The sequence below is a fragment of the Syngnathus acus genome, chromosome 15 (assembly GCF_901709675.1).
Source record: "Syngnathus acus chromosome 15, fSynAcu1.2, whole genome shotgun sequence".
Lineage (NCBI taxonomy): Eukaryota > Metazoa > Chordata > Actinopteri > Syngnathiformes > Syngnathidae > Syngnathus > Syngnathus acus.
Genome location: NC_051100.1, coordinates 13,084,904 through 13,109,310, shown reverse-complemented (window position 1 = coordinate 13,109,310; position 24,407 = coordinate 13,084,904). Strand labels below are relative to the sequence as shown.

The following is a 24,407-nucleotide window of genomic DNA, read 5'->3' as shown; positions in this document are numbered from 1 at the left end:
GCAAGGCGCATCCCAAATCAAAAAGTGGTCTGAAACATGTGACCCCCCATGAGAGTGAAGGGCTTCGGAGGCTGGACAGATGGATGGACGGAGCGCATGTTGGCATTGTGAAAGTAGGTGGTGAAGCCTTGCTGGAAGTGGTTGCTGCTTGAGGGCTGCTCTCTTATTAATCTTTATCTGGTGGCACTTTGGCCCTAATAAGGTCTGGAACAAGGACGTGCACATGCGCGCACACGCACACACAAGCCTGTGTGAGGCTTTTGATATGATGATGTACACGTTTCGCACTCATTCGACAGAAGAAGCGCAGGAGCGAGCCAAGCCAAGGCTGAAAGCAAGCCAAGCAGGTGGGAGGGCTGACATGCGCCTTGGACAAAACGGACCTAGGGGATTCAGGGGGTTTGTGTAGTGCAACTCGCGCGTGAGAGCAGTCATAACAGCCAATGGCAGGCTAGGCTTAGCGGACCGATTTTAGAAACGACGTGCGCTTCATGGTCGCAAGGATATGCGCGTCCAAAACTCCAAATGGTATCTAGTATGAGAACATTTGCAACTTTGGATTCCAGACGAGTGTTTTTCTTCAAATGTCTACTTTGAAGCCAACCGCATCGTCCCGTCTGCACTCGAGCAAATCACAAAGACGTTGAGTGGCGAACGGATACTTTTGCCACTGTGTGTGTGTGTGTGTGTGCGTGTGCGTGTGTGTGTGTTGGTGGGGGGGCGTTTGACCCAAACGTGCACTTTTCAAGGACAAAGCTCTTCTGTCCAATCGTACGATCAATAGGTGGTTAACATTCAAGCCTGCAGTCATTTTGCATTTGGACTGAGAACTCCGGTAAGAGCAAGGGGGGGGGGCTCTGTATGTACGTCAATAACAACTGGTGTACTAATATGGTGACTGTAGACAGTCACTGCTGCCCGGACCTGGAGTACGTGACTATTAAATGCAGGCCCTTTTACCTCCCTCGTGAATTTACCGTAGTCATGACGACTGTGGTTTACATACCTCCGGAGGCTAATGCTAAGCTAGCTATGGGACTATTACATGGCAGTATTAGCAGCCAGCTGAGCAGATATCCTGACGCAGTCCACATCATGGCAGGGGACTTTAATCATGTAGATTTGAAAGCAGCACTCCCTAGTTTCCATCAGCATGTTAAATGTGCCACTAGAGGAGTAAACACTCTGGACAAGGTCTACTCCAACATCAAGCTAGGCTACAGGGCAAAACAGCTACCTCACATGGGCCAGTCTGACCATATGTCACTGCTATTAATCCCGGCATATACCACCATCAGGAAATCAGCTCCTATCATCACTAAAAATGTTAAAACCTGGCCTGATGACGCCTCTCAGCAGTTGCAGGACCGCTTCGACAGGACTAACTGGGACATCTTCGAACACCGGGACTTGAACGTGTTCACAGACAGTGTTCTGTGTTATATCAAGCACTGCACAGACACTGTCACAGTGGACAAACTTATACGGATATACCCCAACCAGAAGCCCTGGATGACCCGGGAGGTCCTTCGGCTGCTGGAGGAGAGGGACACCGCCCTGTCCCTCAGGTCTGAGGACGGGGCTCTCTACAGCACAGCCAGAGCCAACCTGAGGAGAGGCATCAGAGAGGCCCAGCTTGCCTACAAGAAGAGGATTGAGGATCACCTGGACAGCAACAACAGCAAGCAGGTGTGGCAGGGAGTCCAGCATCACACCAACTACAGAACCACCATCGGAGCTGCTGAAGGGGACGCCTCACTGGCAGAGGTCCTCAATACCTTCTTCGCCCGGTTCGAGTCCGAGCCACCTGAAGGGGCCACATCACATCCCACAGACCGCAGCAGCTTCACCCTCACAGTGAAGGAGCACGAGGTAAGGCGCACGCTGCGGACCATCAACCCGAGGAAGGCTGCGGGTCCTGACGGCGTCACTGGGCGTGTCCTGAAGGACTGCGCAGAGCAGCTGGCTGGAGTCTTCACAAAGATTTTCAACCAGTCCCTTACTGAGTCCACCGTCCCATCATGTTTAAAATCCTCCACTATAGTCCCCCTGCCCAAGAAACGCCACATCACCAGCCTCAATGACTACCGGCCAGTCGCACTCACCCCGGTGGTCATGAAGTGCTTTGAAAAGCTGGTACGGGGTCACATCACAGCACTCCTGTTCAGAGGTTTTGACCCCCACCAGTTTGCCTACAGGGCAAACAGATCCACAGAGGACGCAGTAGCTACAGCCCTCCACGCTGCACTGTCCCACCTGGAGCAGCCGGGAAGCTATGTGCAGATGCTCTTCGTGGACTTTAGCTCTGCTTTTAACACCATCCTCCCCCACAGACTGGTGGACATACTGGAGGGCCTGAAACTTCCACATAATACTTGCAGGTGGATTAAGAGCTTCCTGACGGGTCGCAGCCAGAGGGTGAAAGTGGGCCGTCATACATCCACACCTCTCAGTCTTGGTACCGGCTCCCCACAGGGCTGCGTACTGAGCCCACTGCTTTACACGCTCTACACACATGCATGCACCCCCGCCCACCGCAGCAACACCATCGTGAAATTTGCGGATGACACAACCGTGGTGGGGCTCATCTCAAAGGGGGATGAGTCTGCCTACAGGGACGAAGTGGTCCAGCTATCGGAGTGGTGCGGAGAGAACAATCTGCTCCTAAACACGGCTAAAACCCAAGAACTGGTCATTGATTTTAGGAGGAAAAATAAAACGGACATTCCACCACTCATCATCAACGGGGTCTGTGTGAAGAGGGTGTCCTCCTTCCGCTACCTGGGAGTCCACATCGAGGAGGACTTCACCTGGGGCGTGAACACCTCTGAGCTGCTTAAAAAGGCCCAACAGAGACTCTACTTTTTAAGGGTGCTGAGGAGGCACAGCATTACACGGAGACTGCTGGTGTCCTTCTATCGCTGCTCCATAGAAAGCACTTTAACGTACTGTATATGTGTTTGGTACTCCAGCTGCACTGCTGCTCAGAGGAAAAAGCTCCAAGGGGTCATCAACACAGCACAGAAGATCATTGGCTGCCCTCTCCCCACACTGGAAGACCTACACAGAACCCGCTGTCTCAAAAAAACACAGAACATTCTGAAGGACACTTCCCACCCTGGCCACTCCCTTTTCGAACTGTTGCCATCAGGCAGACGCTACAGATTAATTAGGTCGAGGACTAGCAGATTCGCCAACAGTTTTTACCCTACAGCGGTAGTCACATTGAATGCAGCTAAACGTAAATGATTATGTCTGTGTATGTTCTTCTGTGGGTTTTTAGCTTGTTTTTTTTTTATCTTTTTATTCTATATATTTTTTATCGCATGCGCGGATCGGTTGGCACTTTTTAAATTTCGTTGTACATGTGACAATGACAATAAAGATCTATTCTATTCTATTCTATTCTATTCTATTCTATTCTATTCTATTTGGCCTTTTGGCTTCATTGCTTCCAAATAATAATAAGCAGAAGCAGAGTATGATTGCGAACGCCAAAGAGTTTTCGCCAAACTCAAATGTTGCGCAATGAATGAAAACGTCACTATATAAAACGGGAACGGTGACGTTGGATCGTTTTGGTTGAGAAATGTGGCGTGAGGGGGTCACTGGCTCAAATCTTTCTTTATTTGGACATTTTATTGGGGGAGTTTGGAGCGTGGTCGCTTCTCCTGCCTAAGCATTTTTTTCAAAACAAAAACATACTGGCTGGGTGGAGGGATGGAGAGATGGACGAATGGATGGACGGAGGGACGTATGGATGGAGTTGTTGTGTGTAACGACTTGCCAAAGAGGAAGTTGGAGCGTCCAACGGAAGACGTTTTAATGAAGGCACTGGGGTGATGAGTGCGGATGGAAGTCGGCCACGATGCCTTGCGCCGGCCGGCTGGCGGCGCTTGAAAGAGAATTTCCTTTGTCTTTCGGCAGCCCGCCTCATCTCCCATAAGCGACTTCCTGAATCTTCTCGCGTCGACGAGATCCGATACGTCGATAACTTTCCGACGCTCGCGCCACAAAACGAGCTCAATGACTGCGTCACGTTGGCGTTTATTGCACTAAAATTGATTCTCTTGAAAACATCACATGCAATTAAATCAATAATGAATCATTTTGAAATGAACTTTTTGAACAGGCTCATTTTGTCGTCACATTTGATTGTGGAGTCATTCACATTAAAAAATGAATTCAAATGATTTTGCAACTGAAAAACAATCTCCATTGCATAATAATACCGTATTTATTCTAATGATCGCCCAGGGCGATAATTAGAAAAGGTTTATGTCCAACAGGGGGGATGGGCGATTAATAGAGAACACTTTTTGTCCGATCGCCAAGGGGCACTGAAATGGGCGATAATATGTATATTTTCCTTATGTAGTATGCAATACCTGCATCTCACTGGTGTTAACACTAGAACAGTGGCTGTTTTGATGTACCTCTGATAGCGGGGTGCGTCAATTGACGCTCCATCGATGCGACACGTTACCGTCGCACATCACATGTTGCGCATGTCATGTTATCGCGATCGTCTTGTTCGAGCGTACGCCCCGATAACGTAATTGTATGAGGATATTGTAGCGGAGTGACGAGTGTAATTGTATCAAAGTTTATGGAGAAAAACAATTAAAAAGGGACATTCGATGTGCTGTCAAATCAGTCATATTTAAACTTGCGCAATGATGTCGGCATGCGGTCGCGGAGGAAAACGTAAGTTTTGGGGGGAATTTTTAGCAGCATCGGCGATAATTAGAGGTATCAATGTTTTTTATTTATGTCATCGCTAACACACACTGGGCGATTATTAGAATATGGGCGATAATTGGAATAAATACGGTACATACATACCTTGTGAGGCTGTGGCTTGGTCAGATGAGCAGTGCGATTCTGAGTGAAGGGGCTTTTTCTTTTGTCATTTATTCCACTGACAGTTGGAGGCTTTGCTTGATTGAGTGACTTCTCTCAGCCAGAAAAATGATCCCACTCAAAGTTCCATTTCCTGACTTGCACAAACTCAACGACGTAGCCTGAGTGGTCGCTCAAGAGAAACGCAAGTTGAGGCTTGGGGGGGTTTGTGTATTTAACCCATCACGTTATTTATTTTTGCCGTGGTCTTTACGAGCCGGGAAGATCGCGGCCGGTCCAGCGGGACATCTGGACCGTATCTGCAGGACAGAAGCGCTGTCAACCTGCAGGATTCATGAAGCTTCTAATGGGCCCACTCCAGCGCCAAAATGAAGCAATTAGATTAGTTCGCACAGCTGTCGTCGCTTTCCACGGGGGAGGGGGTCGTGTGTGTAAATCCCGGCAAGGAGCCCTGAGGTGTTAAATGTGTTTAATGTTTACATGGCGTGCGCTCTGTTGAAGTCACTTTCCACGCTGCGCTTGACGACATCCAGACGACTTGGTACCGGTTTGAAAAAGTGCCGCCGGGTTGGAGAACAGAATGACGTGTTTAACAAACAAATTGAAATGTTTACTCTGATCGTGACTTTCAAGAAATATGAACTGGACTGGACACAGAAAGGCATACAAATGGAAGTCCTGAGAACAGATTGAGCAGTCGGCAACGACTGGTTCTCAAGCGTTGAGCAGTTTGGAAACACCAGCTCGGCCATTTCCTTGGTCTACATGTTGCAACAAACTTTGCCTGATTTGCTTCTCATCATCGGGTCGCTCTCTGCTGCACGGCATGAGAGATGTTTGCTTTCATTTCTCCTGTGTCAACAGATATGGACGTGTGTTGTGTGTGTGTGTGCGTGTGTGTGTGTGTGTGTGTGTGTGCGTGTGTGTGCGTGTGCGTGTGTGGGTAGGTGGGTGCGTGCGTGTGGGTGTCTTTTATGCGTTCTCAGATAAAACATCCCTCTTATCCCGTGTTACCTCAGCTGTAATGGTTCTTTAATGAATATCCATAAACCACAGGCAGGCATCTGGACAGGACACACGCACATACACACACACAAACACACAACAACCAATAGGTCAGGTCTTGGTTAGTGGTTGCCATAGTGAGTTAAAAAAGCCTTTAAAGTTGTGTGTTTGTGTGTGTGTGCATGTGTGCGTGTTAGGTGTGATCTTTTAGCTTTTAGCTCGATGGTGCAAAGTTATTGCTTGGACTCTTCAACTCAAGGCAAAAGCATAAAAATACATCTTTCATCGTGTCTTGAATGGTCTCAAGGTTTCTTGGAATCTTGTTGCCTTTTAGCATTTTAGCCATTCCAAATGATTTCATTTCAGAATTTAGGTGAAGTTTAGCAATGACAAGTTGACTGAGCTAAACCAAGGTCTCCTCTACCAGCCGTTTAGCATTTAGCTAAAAGTAGACTTTTGTAGTGGTCAAGGTATCATCCGCTTGAGCTCAACGAGACTCAATCTTGAGGCGGCTCAATGTCCTGCAGCCATTGAGCGTTTAGCTGAGGCTTGGCCATGAAAACTTTTGGTGGTCAAGGAGTCGTCTGATTTAACAAGATCTAAAAGAGCTTGTGGAGGTCTTGCGGCCGTTTGATTAAAGCCCACGGCCACTGGCGTCTTCCTCATTAATCGGGCTCTCACGCTGTTTGCGGGCGCAAAGTAAAAGCCGCTGAGTGCCGATTGATCAGCCGTCTGGCGACCAAATGGAAGGAGGATGTGGGTGCTGCGGAGGATGAGTGCTTTCTATTTGCTTTGATTGGTAGACAAGGTTGGACAGACCACCAGAAGGGACTAAAAGTCAAGACGGTGGGGAAGAATAAAAGGGAGGGGGGGGGGCAACGCTGCTCCAAGGTAAGCCAAGGTTGATCGGAAATGTTTCAGTTAGTTGATGATTCCTAAAATAATTCACCGATCATTATTGCTACCGCTATTCTGTTCACCAGAAGAATGATGAAGTTAAAAATGCTACATCTTCGACTTTGTGCATTTCTTGATTTATATGTAAAGTATTCCGATGCAGGCGTCAATCCATCAAAGTGCGTTAATTGGAAGTCGAGGCTGCAGCTGTTGCTGATTTTATGGTCAAGTGGATGAATGGCACTTGATAGGTGTGCCTCAGCCTCATTGAAGATGATGTCATGGCCAATGCCGCTGGTCTTGGTTACGGGGCATCTATCATTCTGGAGCCACTTTCAAACGTTTGGTCTTTCAGACGCGTTTATTGCACACTTGATCTCCATTTGCAGTTCACAACAGGCCCTGTGGGTTTTTTTATTTTCTGCCAAATTATCAGATCTTTTTATTTCAGAGCTCATCATCAACAGTTTAGCTTTGTTCCTGCTCGTCATTGTGAAGCGTCAGTGTTTTGCATGAGACAGCAGCGCCCCCTCACAAGGGGCGACTTTGAGCAAGAAAGAGGACGAAAAGTGCCGAGCTGCAATAAATGATTAGCGGAGCGGCAAGCACTCCATCTTCAAATGAATGGAAAATTCTTTGTGAGATGCCTTTTGTCATCTCAGCTTCTCAACCGTAAATATTCTCCAGTTTTTGCAGACTGTCATCCAAAGCAAACATTTACTTTGACTTGACCAGTAAATGAACCAAATTTACATTTGTGCATTTTCTGCTCGGCCAATCTGATCCAATGTCCTGCTTTCGAATAGTCCCCACCCCAAAGTAGAAAAAAGTGATTTTAATTCACTACTTGTCAAAGTCCAGATTTGAACCTTGACCCCGAAAACCGCAACCCACACTTGCTAACTAATCTAGCATCGTTGGTCTTCCTTTGGGTCTGACAAGGAAGATTCCAACGTTTTGCTTCATGCGATGAGCATGCATGTGAGCACACTGAGGCTCTTGTTCCCAAGAGGGGAAGCCTCATTAAGTGCTCTGGTGGCCGTGACCTCACGGGGCCGCCAGACGCAGCTTCCCGTGACACTTCCACTTCCTGCAGACTTTCAGCAGGATGTCCAATGCTTTTTTTTTTTTAACTTACCAGCGCTCGTTGTCCTCTGTTTGGATACGATGCTTCTATCGAGACCCTTCCCCTTTAGTGTGTCTTGATGAGTTACATTAGGACTTGTAGTCGTCGTGCGAGTACTGCTGACGGGCGCAAATGGCTTTTCAATGGGGAAAGAGGAAGGCCCTGCCCCACCCTCCCTTGTCTTTTATATTCCCCATGACTCCACATTCTACAATATTTTGGCGTTCAACCAGACAGTGCTGGGCTTTCACAGTCAGTTCTTTCTCGTACATGGAATTTGGCTTTCAGAGAAGGCTTGAGATTTCATGGGAGGCTCTTTTTTGTTGCGTGATGGCGAAGCATCCGATGAGGCAGCCAGCACTGCCCTCAAAGTGTCAGTGAATCCTCCGCGTGATGTTGTCTTTTACTATGCTGATAAAATGCCAGTAGAAGAGCAGAAACTTGCGTGAACTCTTTACACTGCAGGGAGCAATTACAGCAAATGGGACTTGTGCTATTTGCTGCCACGCCGCCGCCGTCGCCTTATTGCACTGGGACACTCGTTATTAACAACAAAGTCAGGACCCCTGAGTGCAATAGGAGATGCTTTTTGTTCTTCTTTTCTGAAAAAAAAAAGAAAATACCAGCCAGCCTTCATCCTCCTCTTCCTCCTCAATCCGAAAGTCAAGGCGACTTCTGATCTCCTTCTATGGGCCAACGTCCTCGTGTGGAAATTTGCGTTCCACACGGAGCTGTCCTGGGCTCATTTTAATTGGGGTGGAGTGAGAGACGGGTAAAGGGGGGCGGCGGATTGCACCGGGGGTTCATCGGGAGTGGAGGAAACAGGAGACACGATAATCAATTTGCGGCTGCATCGGAAACATGAGCCACCGGGGGGTCCTCGCTCCCCCGAGCAGACATCCAGATGGCCCCAGGACCCGACCCCTTATTAGTGTGTGTGTGTGTGTGTGTGTGTGTGCGCGCGTGTGCGCGTGTGCGCGTGTGCGCATGTGCGTATATGCGTATGTGCGTGTGCGCGTGTGATGCCATCTGCCTGCAGTTCATCACTGACCCAACTCCTTTCAAGTCCAACATCCATGTTGGCACACAATTGTTGATTTTCTACCATGCATGTTTTTGGAATGTGGGGAGAAACTTGTTTAGGAAGGGAAATCACCAGCACTGAAAGCCATACCCTTTGTCACTTTCCCTCAGTTGAGTGGCATTTCCTTTGTTTGGGGGGGGGGGGTCGCCAAGTGCAGATTGGCTATTGATGGTTTCTTCTCAAACAAGCCAGACCGTGCGGGCGTTCTCATCCTGCTGCGCCCACCCACTCACATCCAAGGAGCTCCCCCCACAAGAGTCGATACCAAATTGCCTGTCTTCTCCTCGCAGGGGCGTCCGGGTGCCGCTCGGCTCCGCAGAGAGCGAGGAAGACGAGGGGGAGCGGGCCTTGTTCCTCGTTGCATTTGCTCTTCTTTTGGGGGAGGATGATGTGCAAAGCTTGTCGGGAACGTTGCACTTGAAAAGCTGTGCTTTGCTGTGCTAAATGAAGCCACGCTTGGTTATTTTTCTTGTTGGAAAAACAAATTGTTCTCCAAGGCCCTGTGGTGTGGAGAACACAGCAGTTCTGGGCAAAGGCAGTTTTTCAAGAGCCTCTCTGAGCCCTTTTCCTTTGTCTTTCTCATATGAATTCTTCTTGTCTTTTAGACATGGGGAGGGATGGGGATTTTCCTCAGGTATAAACACAATCAACAATTCCGACAGCAGCTCGGATGTTGTCTTCTCTTGTTCACTGACCTCTTTTCTTTACGTCTTTCTGCCGTCTGTTAATGAGTCCATCGTCACCCCATCGTCGGCCTCACCCCCCCCCCCCCCCCCTCCACCGTGCACTTCTGATCTCCATTTGCCTGTTTGAAGTATTGCGTCTCATTAGCACACTTTTGAATTGAGTTCATGGGCCGCCTGCTCCCAGATGTTTGTCACGCCGTCCGGCTGGGCCGGCCGAGCGGCCCTCCCCTCCCCTGCCCTCTGCTTAATTGGCACTGCTTCATTAGACGGGCAAGACGCTTTTTTTCATTTTCAACAAGGCAGCAGACGGCAGCGCGAATACTCGTTAGGGGCCCATCACTGCCAATTAGCGGCAGATGACGTACACGCTGGCCGGATGCGTGGCAAACAAACACGAGCCGCATGTGCTGTGGCCCGCTCTGCGTTCGATACTTTTGTTATCTCTGCCATAGCGACCAGGAGGTGGGAAGCTTCTGCTCTTCTTCCCCGGAGACTCCAAGCAGCAATTGGGAAAATATATTTGGAATGTTTTTTTCCGCCACAAAATGAAAATATACCTGGCTCAAATTTCGGTGTTCAAAGAAGAAAAGCAATCAAAAATAAATTTGTCTGAAATATCCCAAAGTTGATTGACTGCAAACAACAATCCAATTGTTGCTTGTTGTCGACGAGTGCCCGGCTTCAACTTGGCAAATGCCGTGCGCAATGTTTTTACGAGAAACTCTTCTTTCTGCATGGCCAGGTGAGCCGGCGGTGGCTCGGGAGAACAACTGCCTGAACGCAGCCAAGGCCTGCAACCTGAACGACACCTGCAAGAAGTACCGCTCGGCCTACATCGGCCCGTGCACCAGCCGCGTCTCTACTGCCGAAGTCTGTAACAAGAGGAAGTGCCACAAGGCCCTCAGGCAGTTCTTCGACAAGGTGGCGCCGCGCACGCGGCATTTGTCAATTCCTTTTGCGCGCTCGGCCGTCGGTTTGATTTCCTTGACTCAACCGTGTCAACGCCGGGTTTGCAAAACCAAATGGTCTTCTGCGATGCCATTTGTTTGGGAATTGAGCTCATGCTAAACGTTGGGCTTTTTTCAGAAATTGAGCTGAACTTCTCACGACTGACTTTGCAAAGCAAAAGCCCGCGAGGAGCCGCCGACCCGGCCGTGCACCCTGCTGAGTTTCAATGGGGATTTAGTCATCAAATGACAAAAGCTATTTTTCCTCCCGGATGTTGCTTCCGTGCGCAACGACTCGAGCGAGAGCAATTGTTGTAAATATCGAGACGGAGAAACACAAGAGAAAAGAGAAAGTACAGCACGGTTTTGTCATCTGGTGCAACGTCGTTGCGGTGTCGTTTTCTGTCGACTCGTTTCAAATGTGCTCGACGTTCAACGGATTGGCGCTCATATAAAATAAAATTCCTTTTAATGCGAAAGAGACATTTTTGAAAATGGAAACAAGTCAAACAGAAAAGTGCCGCATGTGCTGTCCTCGCCTCGCGTCAGCTCTGAGCGCATCTGAAAGAGGACACTTGTTGCGATTGTGCGTTTGACGGCGCCAGGTTCCTCCCAAGCACAGCTACGGGATGCTGTTCTGCTCGTGCCCGCTCAGCGACCAAACGGCGTGCTCGGAACGCCGGCGGCAGACCATCGTGCCTGTCTGCTCCTACGAGGAAAAGCAAAGGCCAAACTGTCTGGAGCTGCAGGCCACCTGCAGGACCAACTACATCTGCAGGTGCGCCAAAACCGTGTGCAAAGCCTTGACTTTCATCACACCGTCATCGTTTCAAATACGTCTTTTTGTCATGATTTCCAAGATTCAATCAGATCAACACAAATAATGAAGTGTCTGTCAAAGTGGTCATCTGAGCAATCATTTCATTAGATCCAAAACAATTTTAGGAAATTTGAACATAAACAGGACTGCTCAGTCCGTGTGTGTGTGTGTTGTGTTACATAGTCTCCAGAGCCTGCAGCTTGTGGTTCACCAGAATTAAATTGAAGCATCATAAATGAGATCCATTTGGACTGAGGCATTGGCTCAGACTCGCATGTGCACACATACAAACACACACACACACACACACACACACACACACACACACACACACACACACACACACACACACACACACACACACACACACTGACTGTGCAGTAAATTCCAAAGTTGCGTTAGCGTCGCGTCTTGCTCGGGTGCCGCCACACACTTGGCAGTCCATTTGTCAGGTGCCGGCGAGATGAATTGAAGTCTGGCGTTTTGCCTCCGTCTCCCTCGCCATATGTCGCCCATTTGCTCTCCGCCGCGACCACCTGACGGATGGCAGCTGACAACGTGTGTGTGGCGTTTGCCTGCTACATCGCGCTTCCTTGATATTTTTCAGAGGTGGGCACGACAGAAAATTTAGCTGATCCGTCAGTCTTCTGTTTCAGTTCAGTTTTTCTTGGAAAATGCGGTCAATTTTGCGGATTCCACCATAGCTGCTAGCGATGGGCAAGCCAAATATTTTTCGTGTGTGTTTCAGGTCGCGTCTGGCCGACTTCTTTTCCAACTGCCAGTCAGAACCGCGCTCTCTGTCGGGCTGCCTGAAGGAAAACTACGCAGACTGCTTGCTGGCCTATTCGGGCCTCATCGGTGAGTCGGCGCTTGGTCGGGCAGGTGGTGAGACACAAGGTTCTCAAGGATGGAGCTTGGGATACGTCCTCGCTTGGGTGGCGTGTACGTACATCGGAGCAGTGAAGTTCTCGCATGCCACGGCATGTGGGCAATGAGAGCCGCAAGTCCTGACGGACTTTTGGGCCGCAACTGAACGCTTGCAAGGAGCTGCTGTAAGCCTCAACCTGCACTACCCTAGTTGCTGATTATGAGCATTATTTTTGTTTAACTGAATTTAAAACACGTTTGGAATCAGTCACACATGGATATTGCTATCCAAGTGAAATCCGAAGGACTTGAAGCCGGAACTTGTGGCAAGCTCCGAGGGACTTGAAGCGGGGAAAAGTTCTCTCAATTTTCTCAAATCCTCATGTAGCGCCCCCCAATAAGTAACCCCCCCCGGGACCCCCCTGCGAAACAAATGCACAATGTCCTCATGTAGCACCCACCCAAAACAAAGGACTCATGGGTCTGGAGCCAGACCAGCACCAGGGAAGGGCCTTTTGGGGGCAGTGAAGAATCACTGACTGAAGCAATTTACTTGCTCTTGCTTCTTCACTCCTCCACTGCCCTCCACTTCCTGCTCGCACACACACACACACACACACACACACACACACACACACACACACACACACACACACACACACTCACGCACACACACTGCTGGCAACAATGCACTAACACTGCTGTTATTCATCACACACACACACACACACACACACACACACACACACACACACACACACACACGAGTGTTTCAAGCGTGTTGAAAAAGTCTTCCATCTCAAATTTGAGCCGACAATGGACATGTGCTTCCTATCATGCTTCATGTTCAATGTTGGTCTTTTTGAGGCATGTTGGACATACGCTCCAGCCGGGCCCATAAATACGTATTGCGGCACGGACACAGTTGTTGTCCATTTGGCTCGAATGGCCACCGCCGCATATTTGAAAACAAAACAAACAAGACGTGCTTTTGATGGCGTCGTTCGGCTCGCTTCGGAGGTGGTTTGCATTTGAATGGGCCAAACATTTGTTCACAAAATGGCTCCCCAAAATGGTCATCTTTTGCTTTGGCGGTTTGTCTTGGTTTGAAAAGGCAACAAGGTGTGTGTGTGTTCTGGCAGGCACGGTAATGACGCCCAACTACCTGCGCTCGGCCAAGATCAGCGTGTCGCCCTACTGCGACTGCAGCAACAGCGGCAATGACAGAGACGAGTGCGACAGGCTGGCCACCTTCTTCACGGACAACACCTGCCTGCGTGAGTCCACCAACAAACCACTGGCAGATGCGCTTTGAGAGAAGCCGACGCGGTTTGTGTCTGACAATGCCTTCTGCTTTGCGGGAGGCCAACATTAGAGCTTTAAAGGAGACAATCATTTCCTCGTAACAAATTATCGCGCAACAAGAAAAGGCGCCAACAAAGAGCAGATCGGCGCCAGGATTTTGCGTGAACAACAAAGCAAACAAGCAAGGTCACACCATTTTCTGCAGCGCTTTGGTGCTGCTTTTTGCATGGCAACTTTTCTTTCCTCTCCTTTGCTGTGCAAGTGAGACGATCCGCAATTGCTGACCAGCTCGATTTGATCGATCCCCAAGGAAGTCAAGCGTTCAAACTTGCTACGTTTACGTGAGGACTCTTGAATTCTTCTCGGGGAGAGCGTCCTGCTCCGGTTAAAGGTTGGAAGCGGAACTAACTCGAAACGGCCCAACTCGCTCAGCTCGAGTTCATGCGTATATTCGGTCAGGCGTGCGTGATCATATCACGCCACGCCTTAAGCTGTGTGTGTCCGCAGGCAACGCCATCCGGGCCTTCGGGAATGGTACGGACACGGGTATGTGGCAGCCGGCGTCTCCCGCCCAGACTGCCACCACCGTCGCCTCGCCGCGCCAACGCGGCCGCAACAACAACCTGGACAACCACCTCAACACCGACGGCGGATTATACCACTTCTGCGGCAGTCTGCAGGTGCGTGTGCCTCCGTGTGTGCGTGCATGTCCGTGGGTGCGTGCGCGCATGTGTAGCTTGCAGAGCGGCGGCGTTCCCACCAGCGGGACTTGAGCTAGCGTAGCTGATGAAATGAAGCCGCGGCTAGGGGCAATTGTGCCTCCGGGCGGGAAGTCTGGCAGTGATGTCGGCAGTGATGTCGGTGGTGTTAGCGGCGGCCCGCTGTAGCGACAGCAGTCAACCCAATGGCCCCAAAATGCAACTCACGTTTGTCATTTTCAGATATCCTTTATGCTAATAGAAAAGGCACAAAACAATGTGAAACCGATTCTGCTTATTCTGTCTTCTACTCTACAAAAGTTGCAGTCATCACGTTGTGGAAGAAATAAGAGCTTCATTTTCGTTAACCCCAAAAAATTGTATCAGTGAACGCTTCCTCTTGTGAGCTTGAAAGATTTGGACAATTTCAAGTGAACAAAGTCTCATAAGGATACGCCGCGTACCGAAATAGTCATTGATGAGTTGATCGCTAAATGGTCCAGTGTTACCAGGACAACCGCATGCTTGTCATCGTCGTCATCGTCCGCTTTGATCAAATGTTCAACTTTCTGCCACGGCTTGTGCAGCGTTGCACGTCTGGCTTCAACGACAAAGGACGAAGAGCTTACTATGTTTGCTCGTTTGTCTTTGTTTTGCTCGTGTGCTCAACATTTGCCGTCAACTTTCATGTGGCATTTTCAACAAACAATGCACTTGCTGGCCGGCGGGCTCGGCCTCGTGCCTCCCCATGGAAATGTGCCGCATGCTAATGTGACTTTTCAGTCAGCCGAGGCATGCAGGCGCAGGGCAGGAATATATTTGCTCGTCGTCTCTTTTCTCAGCTCTTTGAATTGGAAATGAGCCACGTGACTGCTGCTTTTTGTGGTTTACATTTTCTTGATTTCAACTTCAGCTTTGATTTGCAGGGTCACATCTTACCTGCCCTCAAAGTCCCACAAGCAGCAGCAGCACGGAGCGCCAAAGTCATTTGGCCTTATTGTGCCATAAATAAGAGCGGCCCACAGAGCTTTCTTGCCATTGCCAATGCAAAGATGCCGATTACTCGGCAAATCAACTTTTCAGCAGACTTGCAATCAACCGTATTTGTCACACAGTCTCAAACATGGTGGCGGGCAGACTTTTAATTCAGCGAATATTTCTTGGCACGCTATTTGATTCACGAGCCGACTGCAGCTGATCTCATTGAAATGAACTCTTGAAATAAAATATGTTTAAGTATAAAACGACAAGCAGAATGGCGCAAAGGAAGTGAAGCAACAACTTTGCTGATAAACAGGAACCATCGTTCAATAGAACAATTCTATCAACAAACAGGAAGTGGAACAACACATGGGAAGTACGGATCGTGTTGAGTGAAACAAGAACCCCAGTGACGCGCAGGAAGCATAACGATACTCACAAAGTTCGAACGGCACAGTACGTGTAACGTGAAACAAGTACGCGAGTGTCAAGCGGCAAGTGTTTGCCAAGACAGTTAGAAGTGCACATAAAACAGGAAACAAGCACAAAGACAGAGAGGGGATGTCGGACTAAGCCTGGTACCACACAAGTGTCGCCACTGCTGACTGTGTTTTATTTTTTTTAATTCTTGAACAGGCTCAGAAGCTCAAGTCCAACTCCAGCGCAGACAGCGTCTTCTGTGTGGTGAGTCAGTCGACTTCTTTCAAGTGATGGTGCGGCGTGGTGCGAGCCGCGATGGCTGGTGGACTTCCTTTGAGGCGGCCAAGGCAAAGTTCACTGCAAATGTCACCGTGTCCAATAAGTGCCATTCCGTACAGATGACCCGCCTGTTAGCTCGCGGCTTCATTAGCTTACGCTAGCAAGCCCACACGCGCACAAACTCAGAACTTTCTGCGGTGGCATTTAGCCGTAATAAAAACAACCTTTGGACGTCAACGCAAATTAATTCATTTAAGGGTTGACGAAGGCTCCTGTCCTCGGCTCCCTTTTACCGCGGCGTTTCTCGCATCGCTCGAAAAATGCAAGTCAACTTTTAGTGCACGGGACACAAATGCAAAGATGTGAAAGACAAACTCTGACACTTATTGACAATTGAAAGGACGCAATTTCAAAACTGAATAACGTGGAAGCAAATAAAGTCGGCTGAATAGTAAAAAAAAATCCATATAATTGTGACTAAGACGGTCAAGTGCCGACAGACGTCTGTCACTCCATTTTACTGACGCCTGACAGAAACACGCCCAGCCTGTCTGGCGGAACAGAAGATGAAGGATCGTTATCACAATGCTGCTATTGAAAGAGTTCCAAGTGTGGCTGAAATTTGGTGTGGCTGCCTGTTTTTTGTTGTTGGCCCGCAGGACCCGCAGCTGGATGGTCCCAGCACATCCAACGCCATTGTCAGGAATTCATGCGTCGGCCGACGGCCTTCTGTGGCGACGCCTCTGCTGCCCCCGCTGCTTTGGCTGTGGTACTGTGGCCGCCATCTTGCATCCTGGCCAGATGAATTGTAGCCTCGCGGTTGAAAACGTCGGACTGACAAAATGAATTCATTTAAAAAAAAGAAACGTGAAATTGTTTCCTTTCTTCTCTTCCTGACTGTACGAATTCCCATCAGATTGCATTTGATTCTTCAGATTTTATGTTTACATTTTTCAGTTTACGGTTTTTGTTGTTGTTTGTTGTCACTTTTATCTATGATCGACTTTCTGATGTACGTACATGTTTCCTTGCTTTGGTCAGACGGGCAGTGGAAGCTTCTGATGTGTAGACACAATATACGAAAAAAAAACAAAATGTCTCATCAGTAAGAATTGATGAGAACAAGTAAGCTTCATACTTTTTATTTTCCATCCATTTTCTGTACCACTTGTCTAGTTTGTTAATGATTCCGCACATGGAGAATATTAGCTTATCATAACTCTAACATCGTAGAAAGCACACAAAAGTTTAAAAAAAATAAACATTTCCAAGTCCAGTAGCTTTCAAAGACACACCTGACTGAAGATGCAAAATTCAGCCCCCGATGCTGGTTTTGTTTAGCAACTTAAAAGTAGGTCCACACATTTACAATGAGTAGACCCACCAAAAATTCTCAAGAATTAAATACAGGCAAGATTCAGGACATCTGCTCTGTTGGGCCATCTTCGCTTAATTTTGGTCATTTGCACAAGTTTTTCAAAGACATCTTTGAGAAACACTCCCAATGCTACCACCGCTAATAAACAGATGAAGAATGCTCAATTTAAAAATAATAAAGATAATCAATAGTTTGGGCAAGGTTTAATGACAAGGCGAGACACTTTTTTAATGCCTTTTTTTGCAAGGGCAGCAATAACTCAAGTCATTGTATGTACTTGAAAAGGTTCAAGTCAAAGCCACGAGGAAAAACTCGGCCAATGCTAATGCTAACATATATATTTGTAAATTATCCAACGCAAACGCCACGAGTGCTTGGGTCTCACAAAACTTTACTTTCATATTCTTTCGTCAATTGTTTTGACTTGGAGGAGTCTTGTTTTTCTACAGCCAGTTCGTAGACGTCATGTACGTATGTTTTCTCCTGCTCTGTATGCAGTGTTGATAAAATTGCAAGGCTAACCGTGGAACTCCTGTTGTATGTCAGTGGAAGCACATTTCGTTACTATGTTGCTTAAACACGACAATGTTTACTTTCCTTTTTTGGGCAAAAGTTGGACTTATTTTTCTACATTTTGATTGTTTGGTTTGCTGTTTTTTATGCGTAGAAATGAATGAAGACCTCAGCTTGTTTTCACGACTAGCGAGAATATTCTAATCTTAATGATAACACAAAGAAGGTAAGACGCAGTGTGGTCAAGGGTTTGAAGAAGGCTTCGGCTGTGTTTTTGACACGCAAGAGAAAAGGCGGCGGCTCTTCTACTACTTCTTCGGCATCCCGCCATAATCCTCGCTTGTGAAAAATGTTGTACAAATACAAATAAACATGACAAAGCACCCAAAGTGACTGACCTTTGACAAGTTACTGGGCTACATACACGCTTGTCTTCAGCAAAAATGCTTTTCAGGAAAAGCTTCTCTCACCAACAAAGGACAGGTCGGGCCAGGACGGTCTTGTCTGTTGAGTTTGCTACGATCGTTTTGTGTTTCTTGTATTCATTGTGTGTGGATGTGGCGTGCTGGCTTTGCCATCCCTTGTATTAGCCAATCAGCTCTCTCCAACCTTGTGTGTCTTGCACAGGTATTCCTGGTTGTTTGTATGAAGCCCTTTCCATGTTTGTAAACCAACCTGGATCACAGTCGGTGCAGAAAGGACGTCAAATGTACATGCAAGCCGAACAATTGTAAAGGATGACCCCTGACTCGTAAAACTAACATTGGCAGATGGAAAGCAACTTTGCCGTCTTCCAGAGTGGGAGGAAGATGTTGCAAAGCGGCTCCATGTTCAACCTGGTTTTGTGGAGAAAGCGACTCGTGTTTAGAGCGAGCATGCTTGGGCCATCGTCAACACAGCAAACTCAAATTGCACGGCAGCGGTGAGTAACCAAGCCAGCTTGTCTGCTACTTTGTTTTGCCTCTTGTGAACTGACACCATCCTGACTTTATTTCGAGAGAGCAGCAATAAGCAATTCTTTATTATTTATATTTTGCCGTATAGTTTGTGGCCTGTGGAAGGACGTCGAAGATGCCGATGCTCCGCTCGCATCGCGAGGGGAGGGGAGGGGGTCATTAAAGGGAGCAATAACGAGAAATCGGGGTGGGGGGCTGGTAGTTTTTCTTGCTGACGCGTGAATCCGCGTGTCTGCCAAGCGTCCACTTAGGTCTAAAATTGCTCGTCTTTCATGTAGAGAAAAGAAGCACTTAGCTCCTCGCTAATGGTCGGCCGCCTTTTAAAAGAGCGTCAAACAAAAAAGCCCGATAAACTTGCTCAGCCTTTTTTGTCTTCTATCAAATCAAGCTCCATCAATGAGGAGGACTGATATTGTACTTGGTCTCTGTTGGCTTCACCTTCTATCACGCTTTGTTTTCTTCATCAGAGTCGGTGGGGGTGGAGCTTGCTCCCCTTCCCGATTGACATTTGTAGCTAATTGCACATTTGGTGGTTACAAACCCCAACTGTCGTTTCAAGCCTAAACTTGGCTCGGAACCCCGACCCTTGTTTATAACAGTCATTGGAAACTTCAGCCCCTGGTTAAAAGCCTAGCAGAGGCTTGGAACCTTCATTTTAAACTCTAACTCCTGTCTTGAAAGCCAAATTCCTATTTGAACCTGAACCCCCAGGCCTAACATTCAGACTTAGAGGTTAACCCTGACAGGACACTACAATTTGTAACCCTTTTCCAGGCTCAAATTTTAAACCCTAACGCAAGATTTTTTTTGAACGCCGTCTCTGCTCCCGCAACACGGCTTCATGGCGACGGCCTCAAATATGCACATTAAATGCGCACCTTAATGCACACATTAATTATACGACGCAAGATCTTCACCGGCACCAGTGGGACGAGATCATGTTACGACATCCGACGCTACGGCTAATGTTTCCCGACTATCGATCACGTTCGACCTTTCGGCTCAGCGACGCCGCAGAGGTCACACGCAGAGACCTGATAATGAGCCACGCTAGCACAAACATACACAAGCTACACATTTTCTACACAAGAGTGGATTGCAAGGATTTGCACAGCCATAAAATGGCCTCTACAAAATGGCAGACACCGTCTTTTCAGACATAGCGTCCGGGGCCTTTTTGGGGGTCATAAAGATCACAAGCCCAATTAAACAGGCTCCAAAGATAAAAACATCAAGGGAGGCCGAAATGCGCTCTTCCTATTTTTCTTGCCAGTTTCTGTGTCGGCCGTTATTAGTAGCGCAAATGGCCCAAATGGCCAGCTCGTGTGCCAGATGTGGTTTTAGTGCCGCGTCTGGAAAACTACTCGAGTTGTTTTTAAACAAAGCAGATTGATTTTTCATCCGGCAAGAGAGATCGTAAGAGGTGAAGTGCGGAAATCGAAATAACAGACGAGAGTTGCGGTCGAAAATGCGAATCAAACTTGCGTCTTCGACGTAGCCTGAACTCCGGAAGAACATTAAGCTCGTCGTCATTGGCAACTGGTGCCAAAGAGGTCTGGATGGGGTTTCGTCATGGCCGGCTCCTCACGCTATGTACACGCTTGTACCTTGAATAAAGCAGGGTTGAAAACAAAGGCCAATCTGAAACTAAAGCCTCATTTGTAAACCTGACCCAATTTTCATATGGGCCTCTAATCTGAACCTGAGAAGAGAAGCCGAAATCCTGGTTGAAGGCTAACCGTCATTTGGATCCCTCACCTGTACTCGTTGGTCAGAATGACTCAGCAGATTTTCGTCATTCACCAGACCTTCCCAATCTCTGAGAACCTGACAGCGTTGAACGCCCCCCGCTGCATCACCGTACCCCCCCCCTCGTCTCTCGAGCCCATCAGGGCGTCCATCCACATTGTCTCCCGCTGTGCACAAAATGGTTGTGTCCAATCTGCTCAACAACCACCCCAAAAAACACCAAAGCCTTCAATTTCCTATCGCCTCTGTCTGGATCCACAGGGAGGCAGGCGCGTGTGTGTGTGCGTGCATGTGTGTGTGTGTGCGTGTGTGTGTGTGTGGAAATGGGGAGTTTGAGCAGAAAGATTCATTTTGTAGCCTGAAGACAGCAATGCAAGAAGAGGTTGGAGGGGCGGGAGGGGAGGGGCTCTGGGGGGTCCACATCATTTGAGGTTGTTGTTTTTCCTCCTCTGGCCAAGAAGAAGAAAAAAAATCCCTTGAAGGCTCAGGTGGCATTACGGCGCAAAGTGGCAGCTTGATCCATGCAATCGAGGAGATGTTGCAGAAGATAAACACCAAATAAATAAATTCATCCCCCCCCTCCCCCTTCGCCTCCCCCTCCTCGTCCTCTCAAACAAACACATCCGTGCTCAAAACAAAGACATCAGATTGAAGTCCACTGCTATTGACAGCGATAATGAACAGGCGGCAAAAACAGCTAATGAGTGCAAGTCAGAAAACCACCAAATAAGTGAAGAATATACGCTAAGACAATTCAATAACAACAAATATAAATGACATTTTTTAAAAAAGTCCATGACCAGCCAATCATATTAAATGACAAGCATGCACATAACAAATAAGCAACACAGCCAAAAAAAAAATACAACATGAAAACCTTAACACGGCAAAGTAGCACTAGTCACAAGAGCAGAGTCAAGAAAGCATTCAGTAGAAAAAGAAACATCCAAAACAGACAAGGAAGCAACCACAACAAAATAAGAAGCTGGAATAAAAACAATGACTATCAACAACAAATACAAAATGGAAGAACACGACAAAAATGGCAATCAACGTGCACCTTCCTCTTAAAAGATGACAACAAAGTCCTCTTTGCTCTCGCTTTCCTTTCCGTACGTTCGTCTCGCCACAAATGAAACGCGTCCCCCGGCATCTTGTCAACAGTATTTTATTGTGCTTCCTGTTTTCTTGTGTCGTTAGCGTGAGAGAGATGAATAATGTGTTTAGCCGTTCACGTCAAGGTACGCACGCCATGACAGATGGCGAGAAGGCCTTTTTTCCTGCTGCAGCCTCAATATTGATGGATGAGCATGTGGCCCACAATGAGGAGTCTTATCGATTGCCTTGTAAAGAGCGAGAAAAGGTGAACTCAATCCTCTAATGAGCGCCAAAGATGACTGGCCGCATACACACACACACACACACGCACACACACTTGGCTTGTAATTACTGGCCAGAGTGTAGCTCATGTACTCGATGTAGTTGCTATACTGTCTTCACTTGATAGCACAATTCCAAATGTGTGGCACGCAAAGAATGAGAAGGTTCAAGAGGTCAAAACTATTTGCTGAAGTGCACAAAAGCTTTTCCAGCCGTTTGGCTCCATTTTGATAGTTTTCGGTCTCGGAATGACCAAACGGCGAGTGACTGAGACTGACTGCTGCTCGCCGTCGCTAACGTGCGTTGTTGTGGGCTGAAGGTACACGAGCAGCAGAGTTTGCACAAAGACAGAAAAGTCCGTCTGGCGTTTGCTTTGTGTCCATTAGCTGCGATGAATTGGCCAAACAACAATTGTATGATCGTTTTGGGTCTCCTCGCTTAACCCCAAGTTTGCCGAGCTGCATCCAACCGGCGTCGTTTTCCTTCATGTGGCTTTCGCCACTCACTTTCTCTTTGCCTGTCGCTTACTGTTGTAACGGAACAGACAGTACAGCCAAGTGCTGAGCGACAGAGACTTTATTGTGGGAGGAAAGGGGAACGGTGGGGCGTTGGACCGGCGATCGGACTGGGGTGTGCTTGTCCAGTGGGAGTTGCTAAATGGCGAACCTGGTGGAATAGCACTCTGCTGGGCTTATCACTGGATCGGGTTGGCGGCGGACTGGTAGACTCCTGGAAGAGTAACCGGCAGCACGGACAGACGGACTAGACAGACAGATCACAGGGCGTACCAAAATGGTAAGGTGAGTCAGGTTTACAGGGACGGGTGAGCTAAGCGGCATCATGAGACAGGCTGACAAGCGGGTTAGCGCTGGCTGCGCTGATATAGCACACTCAATGAGCACGCAACAGGTGGCGGCCATTCCATTAATTGGAGGGGCGCGGTCGAGTAGCAGGTGGCGTAAGCACGTGACAACTGTTGTCTTTTGTTCTTGTTCATTTTTATGCATCGGATCCCAGCTGCAGTCGAACAGGCGTCTTTAATTGAACAGTGTTGCACATTTCCTCTTTTGAGCCTCCGACAAATTCGGACATGTTTTTCCCATTTTGGAATCTCCCCACTTCACGTATTGCCTCAAAATTCATGAACAGAAATTCGACATTTTCACGGTAAGAGGCTCCGCTTGGTGTAGTTGCATTTTTTCCCGCTGGCATCTTTTGCATCATTTTGTCTTTCTCTCAGCACGTTCCACCCGCAAATGAGCCATTTGAGATGAGAAGAAAGGAGGTTTTAGGTGTTGTTCCGGTTTGTGGGACAAATGAGTCAAGACTCACCTACAATGTGCGTCCGTGTGTTGAGTTGCGCACATCGCCGCAAAAACTCTTCTCCAACGCGTCATAAATATTCTTAATCGCCCACCATCTTCTTCCCCTGTGCTCAGCCCTCCCCGCCTGTGCATGGATCCACATTAAACCCCGCAATGGCAAAGTAAATACGCCACATTAAAACAGCGCATCCCAAATTGATTCACTGCTTACTTGCTGCCGCATTAGGAAAATGGCAGAGTGCCGTTAATCAGCCGCAAAGGTGCCAACGGAGGGGGGGATGTTTGCGGTCGCCAATCTAGACTTATAGGATTTATTGTCAGCGTGCCGGTAAAGGCGACGTCACGTGAACGAGGCCGACGTGAGCAAGATGATATTTGAAAGAAGCCACGCGAGCATCAATTCGAAGGCTGACGCCGGCGCAGGTCCAAGGTTATGTTGCGGAAGCGTGCGAGCAATCGCGTGTCTTTTCCGTATCGGCAGAGTTTGAAGTGTAAATTGCCTCTTAGTGCATGCGGCCATTTTCCAAGCGCATTTCTCGGCGTTCGAAAAAAAATTAAGACAATGAGGCACCCCCTTGCCGAGCTTTGTAATGACTCCAGTTTTCCCGGGGTCTAACCCTCACCTCGTCCACATCGCCTTTGTGATTTGCGCGTGGCGAAGGTGATCGTCCATCTCGACGGCGCGCCTAACAACCCGACATCTGCTGGCGCGCGAGGGCGTGCTAATTGCGCACTAAAGCACGTTTACACGCCGCTCCGTCTTTTTTATGTGATGCCGAGTCGTTTTTGTCCGCTCGTTAGGCGCCACGCGTCCGTCGGCGTGTTTACGCTACTTAATTTCATGTTTCAACGCGTTAACGCCGCTGACGTGCCATCTGTGCGAGCGAGCTCATCTTCTGACGGCTCGTGGTGGCTTCCGTTCACAACTGGCAACAAACAAACGGACGGTGACATCGACCTCGTCATCATCTGGAGTGTAAAATGACAAGCGCAGTCCCGTCATGCAAAGTTGGCATTTTTGGACCCTGATTTACGCCGCCTCGCCTTTGTGGTCACCTCAAACAAACATTGGCACGCAGCAGGCAGTTGCGAGTGGACCAAAAGTGCTGAGATGCAACTAGCAATGGC

At 48.2% G+C, this 24,407-nt stretch overlaps 1 protein-coding gene across 2 annotated transcripts in view; it reads left to right on the top strand.

Moving 5' to 3' along the window:
- The window catches only part of gfra1a (gdnf family receptor alpha 1a), a 29,849-nt gene extending 12,776 nt beyond the window's left edge, over positions 1–17,073 (top strand). For both annotated transcript variants that reach the window (XM_037272146.1, XM_037272147.1), the window contains 7 exons: positions 10,404–10,582; positions 11,214–11,386; positions 12,177–12,286; positions 13,438–13,572; positions 14,108–14,280; positions 15,916–15,963; positions 16,638–17,073. In XM_037272146.1, coding sequence (XP_037128041.1) covers positions 10,404–10,582; positions 11,214–11,386; positions 12,177–12,286; positions 13,438–13,572; positions 14,108–14,280; positions 15,916–15,963; positions 16,638–16,790 — 971 coding nt within the window. In that variant the 3' untranslated portion in view covers positions 16,791–17,073. The remainder of the gene's footprint in view (positions 1–10,403; positions 10,583–11,213; positions 11,387–12,176; positions 12,287–13,437; positions 13,573–14,107; positions 14,281–15,915; positions 15,964–16,637) is intronic.
- The last annotated feature ends 7,334 nt before the right edge of the window (positions 17,074–24,407 follow it).